General features: G+C 39.8%; 1 protein-coding gene across 1 annotated transcript; it reads left to right on the top strand.

The window, feature by feature from the left end:
- Positions 1-1,153: 1,153 nt before the first annotated feature.
- Positions 1,154-4,074, top strand: LOC148020044 (uncharacterized). Its single transcript, XM_087700319.1, has 4 exons — positions 1,154-1,963; positions 2,679-2,804; positions 3,172-3,342; positions 3,714-4,074. Exons 1-4 carry the CDS (start codon positions 1,445-1,447, stop codon positions 3,798-3,800), a joined length of 903 nt encoding a protein of 300 aa, XP_087556445.1. The 5' UTR covers positions 1,154-1,444; the 3' UTR covers positions 3,801-4,074.
- The last annotated feature ends 1,926 nt before the right edge of the window (positions 4,075-6,000 follow it).

The following is a 6,000-nucleotide window of genomic DNA, read 5'->3' as shown; positions in this document are numbered from 1 at the left end:
GCAACCTCAAATGTAGAAGCAAAAAGGTAGAATCACAACCAAGCATATCCCACACCTATTTAGTTTTTATACACGTTTCTTTACTTGTAAGAGATGCATCTATTAGCATGTTTCTAGTCATGTTGATTTTGCATAGAAATACTTTTATGCATGCATCTATTAATGTGCTAGTGCAAACTTATCAATGAATAGATATGTAGATGTATACCTTATTAAACCCCACTATATGCATTGAGAATTAGTAAAATGAACCCTAAAGCATGCAAAAAAATAGAGGAAGCCATACCATATAAGTGGAGAGGAGGTTTCAGTTAGATACCATATGAGTTCGCGCATCTTGGATCTCTCTCTCTCTCTCTCTCTCTCTCTCTCTCCCCGTTGCACTATTCATGTTACAAATTTCTTATTCGTTTGCTTTATTGCTCTAAGTTTATGAGCACATATATAAGCATTTTTGAGTTAGATTTGGATGCACTTACAGATGCACATATAGATGCTGTTGTTAAAGCATCTGTTTTATGCATACTACACCTTTTGGTTACAGCGGAAGAGCCTTGTTAAGGGCATAAAGTCCAGAGCCTTGTTAAGGGCATAAAGTCCACAGATGGGTTCATATTGTAGATTGTAGGTAAGGTCATTAGAAAAAAACATGATGCACCTAGATTCCACATTACCTTTGTGTTTCTTTCAAGCCCTCGCATGCAACTTGCAAGGTTCTATGATGATATGTCAATTTGACTTATGGAAAGGCTAAGAATTCGAGGCAGTTGCTTTATGAGAATAATCTACTTAAATTTATTCTATTTGCACTTATGCACTTCAAGTAGACTAGGCGATTGGACTCTGGAGTCAACTTCCCAATAAGAAATCTCAAAACTTCAAGGAAAGTCCGTGTCTTTTTTCTCACTTGACTCATGGCAAACAGATCCAATGAATACATATTGCAGAAAACAAAAAGGTTATTAGGCCTATCTGCTATTAGGATATCATATACTTTATGCAATAATTAAATCATCATCCATCGATGAATTTATGTGCATAGTGCATCGTCTATAGTCTATAGTAGATGCCTTGACTATGGTACTACAGGCAAGGACTCGTGACTCGTGAGTCGTCTCCCTTTTCATGCAAATGCAATGGGTCTTCGCCTACGTCCCACGAGGATAATGGCTGCGCTACCCATCTGATAAATGCTCTCTCCCTCTCCCTCCCTCCCTCCCTCCCTCTCTCCCTCTCTCTCTCTCTCTCACATCGCCCTCCCTGTCTCATCATCCGCTCATATCATATATCTTCATCCATTCCATTCCTGCAGCTTTCTGCCCGACCCCTCGCGCCTGCGCTGCCTTCGTCCCGCCATCCTTTCTCATCCAAAACCCTCTGTAAGGGCCTAATTGCGAGCCCAATAGCCGTCGTTGCTTTCTTCGATCTCTGCCGAGAGGACGCCATGGCTGTCACGACGGACCTCCTACTCGACGCTGGCAGCTCGTCGAGCGACGGAGAAGAATTCATGGCGGAAGAAGAGGAATCAGAATTGGAAGACAGTGAAGAAGAAGAAGAAGAAGAAGAGACCGAGCTGGCCGAGCCTGAAAAAGAAACAGATCAGACGGAATATTGTTCAGCAGTTGGCCCGCCATCATCGTCGGCGGGAGCTGCAGTAGGCTGCTCTTCTGGCGACGTAAATTGTGATCGCCATGGCGTCGACTGCGCTGCAGCAGCGGTTCTGCATGGTCGGGAGCCGCAGCAGCATCCATGGCGGGGCTACAGGGCTGCTCCTTATCATGAGAGAAGGTTTAAGGAGGAGAAGAAGGGCAGATTGAGCCCCGAGGCCCTCCTCCTCCTGCGCCGCGCCAGCAGGTCTGTCAAGAAGAATCACATGAATCGAGCCCGTGATTTGAAGATGGCGGCCCCCTTGTACAGGCATTTGCATTCGCTCCAAAGCCTGCTCCTGCGGGGTGATGCACAGGTATTTATTATAATCCAGCTCCGCCATAGAAGCTGTATCGCATGCATGATATGGAACCCCATTAGTATTATCACTTGAGGAAATCGTTCATTAGCAGCCTCAGATTACTATGGCTGCAACACCAATTCACAGCCCCATTATTACCATCCTTGAGCAAAATCCTATGATGTGCAAATCTTCCTCCGTACATTTATATTGTGTTAGCCTAACCAAGCTCTATAGATCTAATATCACCATCACCACTATACTCCATAGTGATCATGATGACGATCATCTTCTTCATCGCCATGATCGTCGTCACCAGTACGACCATCATCATCCCGAAGAAGTGTGGGAAAAGAGTCTCTTTTCTCTTGTTTTCCCCCCATAATGTTCAACATCATGAGATTCTGCGAGGGACATCTAAATACGAAGCTAGGTGTGTTTGGCTGCATATTGTGGCTGCCGGCCCCACTCACAGCCAGCAGCCGCCTGCTCCCAATCGCTCCTAGCTAAGTATGCGATCCCTCCTTTGGAGAAGCTCATGATATTTTCATAATTGACAATGTAAGAATTGTGGTTGGAGTTTGTCTAAAACTTCTTATGATCATTGTCATCACCACCACCACCACCATCCTCCTCATCATTAGCGCTATGCTTTATCACCATCTTCTTCTTCCTCCACTAATCCTGTTGCTTCTTCTTTTGTTTGTCCATGTCCACATTGCTGCATCAGATCAGCGGATCTTGTGTCATCACTGACGCTCTCAGCTACATGAGGCATCTCAAGCGACAGATCGAAGACCTTCAAGGCGCTCTAAGGACGTCGGCGCAGGCAGCTGCCTGTACCAGCGATATAAAGGTATATAGCCTTATTAATATGACAAACAATTAACGAAGTTACCGTGACAGAGTTGGAAGGCCTATTAATTATGGAGACCATGTTGTGCCTGATCGCAAGATCTGTGGAAGAAAGCCATGCGACTGATCAATAGCAAAGGAACAATTATATTGCCTGTTACCACAAGGAAGCTTAATATAGGTTTTGTTATCCCTTGTTTGTTATGCGAGGAGTCAGGACTATCAATTGGGGTCCTTGGCTTTCAATGGCCTGACCTGCTTCTTCTGCACGAATACCTGCCATGTTAACCGTCAGCTTCCTTTGCCATTTTATGCTAATTTGAATCAAGCAGTTTTGTGACCTCTTCCTTTGTCTGACGCTTCTGCAGGTTGAGCTCACAAGCATGGATGGACCTTCCCTCTTAGTCCAGGTCTCATGTGAGAAGAGGCCGGGTCTCCTGACAGAGATCATGCTGATCTTGGAAAGGCTCGGCCTCGTCTTTGACGAAGTGAATGCTTCGTGCCATGATCGGATGAGTTTTGAAGCATGCACTGCACAGGTATTCTTCAACATCTACATACATTGCAGAAATTGGCAGTTCAGGTTTATGGATCAGTGGCCAGCATTCCTGTGAATTAATTAAGCAGCTCAAGTCGTTAATGATGTCTACTAATCTAAATCTGTTATGATGTATTGTTACTATTGTCAAGTTGCTATGCCTGTTAATCTAAATCTTATGCAACGTGTTGTTACCATTGCTAAGCTATGCCTATGAATCTAAATCTTGTAGAATGTGTGGTTACTAATGTAAAGCTATGTCTATTAATCTAAATCTTATACCATGCGTTGTTACTATTGTTAAGGAGGGGATTGTGTGCTTCCTTGACACAATTAAGGCTAATGTCATGTTGTTTAATGGGATTATGCCAGGAAGGAGTGGACCTTCTGGACAAGGAGATCCTGAAGGTGGCCATAACAAGGGCTATATACTCTTTGAAGAAGAGACAGCTGAAATGATCACCAAGCCCCTAAAATCTCATCAAGAGGAGAGAGAGATTTCGTTAGCACTCATGGCAACATTGATGTAGAAGAATAGGACCTCCTGCCTGGATCTGTTGTTGTAATATGTAGCATAGTGAACATAGAATATGACTACGACTTATTCATTCTTTTGTCATTCCACAACAGCCATTCACTTGAGCTGATTCTAGCTGGCGATGCTCTCATGACAGTAATTGATCATTCTTTTGTAAACCTATAATAGAAATGTGGTTAATTATTTCGAAATCAATCAATCAATCTCTCTCTCTCTCTCTCTCTCTCTCTCTCTCTCTCTCTCTCTCTCTCTCTCACATCTTGGTATTAATGTTTTGAAATATTGCTACAAAGGGCCTTCCCATAGCAAACTCAAAGACTAGTAGAAATGAATATATAATGGACCCAAACGGTTTTTAAATAATACATCAAGGGGGATCATGAAGTGGGCACAACCTGAGTGCTGCTTGATTTACATTCAGGGAAAATTATTATTAAGAGATATTATACACAAATCATGTTAGACTCTTGTTTTGACTCTTCTTAAACCAACAAATCTTCTTGGACTCTTCCTAAACTAACAAATCAAGTGATTTAGACATGAATTTTTTAACATTTATAGTATTTCAAAAACTTCTTTTACAACCTTAAATCTTTCTAGGTTTAAGTTTAATGGTAAATCCTCCAAGTTAACCAGCTTTGTGATAAGCTGAGATATGACTTTCATAAACACACACACACACACACACACACACACACACACACACACACACACACACACACACACACACACACACACACACAAAGACAAGAATGAATCCTTTTCTTTGATGTGATTGCTCTCTATTTAACTTTTTTCAATTGTGATTGTTCTCTATTGATAAGAATGCATCTTTTAGGGATAGCCTATTCTTGGCTATTTTAAGTTTAGTTCAAAAAAGTTCAAACAAGATTGGATACTTTTCTATTGTGATTGTTGTCTATTGATAAGAAGGGATCTTCAGGACACAATAGTTGATGCATTGGATAAATTTTAGTAGACAGCAATCTGTAAGAAATTCACTTACTCTTGGCTATTTTAAGTTTAGTAGAAACAAGTTCGTTGACAAGATTGGATACTTTTCTATTTTGATTGTTCTCTATTGGTGAGAAGGGATATTTGGGATACACACGCAATTGATACCTTGGATAAAGTTTAGTAGAGCATCATTCATCAACAATTCAACTACTCTTTGCTATTTTAAGTTTAGTAGAAACAAGTTCATTGACAAGACTTTTAGCTACTCTTAGCTACTTTAAATTTAGTAGAAACAAGTTCATTGACAAGACTTGGCACTTTTCTATTGTGATTGGCTCTCAATTATCCTCTATTGGTAGGAAGGGATCTTTGAGATATGATAGTATATAGCTTGGTATTAACATTTAGTAGACAACAAATCATCACCAATTCGTACACAATCTTATTTAATAATGCGAGTATTTCTAAAAAATCTCAAGTGATTCTCATAATAATCAAACAAGGGGAGTTTGATGAAGTCTAGTGTTCCTTTTGCCTCTCATAATTTACCTACTTTAAGACTTGTGAATTATTTATATATTTTTAAAAACATGAGAAGTTAATCTACACATTGACATGATTCTAGAACTATATATATATATATATATATATATATATATGCTCCAACATTCAATCTATACAAAACCCACACAAATATCACATACATTTATAAATAGAATGCAAATTCAAGTATCAAAATGCCCTATTTTTAGAAGTTTCCAAAATACTTCTCAATTTTTTAAAAAAGTATCCTTGCACTTTTTTAGTACAATTTCTCTCAAATTTGCATTCTTTCCTATATCGATGAGGATATACCTCACCAAGGGGGTTGTAGCCCAAGTGATTTTAGTGTGTGCGTGTTACAAGGGTATGTGAGTTTAAACCTTAGACACATTCCTTAAGGTATCTTTCAAAGTTCACTTTTTCTATTTAAAAAGAAAAAGAAAAGCATCTATCTTTAGTGACCTGAACGAAAGCACCATGATGAGCTAAAGAATAGTGGCATTTATCTCCATGCCTTATTTTCTTTTTCATGTTGTTAGAACATAAATCATTATTACTATTTCATTGAGCATCTCTAGGATAGAAAACCTTACAATCTACTATCTTTTTGTGTAAAATTTT

Source organism: Lygodium microphyllum, chromosome 19, assembly GCF_053477565.2.
Source record: "Lygodium microphyllum isolate KBCC chromosome 19, Lygodium_microphyllum_v1.1.10, whole genome shotgun sequence".
Classification (NCBI taxonomy): Eukaryota; Viridiplantae; Streptophyta; class Polypodiopsida; order Schizaeales; family Lygodiaceae; genus Lygodium; species Lygodium microphyllum.
The sequence above is the reverse complement of the archived record's forward strand: the minus strand, read 5'-3'. Positions and strand labels throughout refer to the sequence as shown.

Bases quoted from the DNA above. Each gene is read 5' to 3' on its own strand.
- LOC148020044 (XM_087700319.1), top strand. From the start codon at position 1,445: ATGGCTGTCACGACGGACCTCCTACTCGACGCTGGCAGCTCGTCGAGC. The intron at 1,964-2,678 runs GTATTTATTATA...TTGCTGCATCAG, and splicing joins TCCTGCGGGGTGATGCACAG to ATCAGCGGATCTTGTGTCAT. The intron at 3,343-3,713 runs GTATTCTTCAAC...GGATTATGCCAG, and splicing joins TTGAAGCATGCACTGCACAG to GAAGGAGTGGACCTTCTGGA.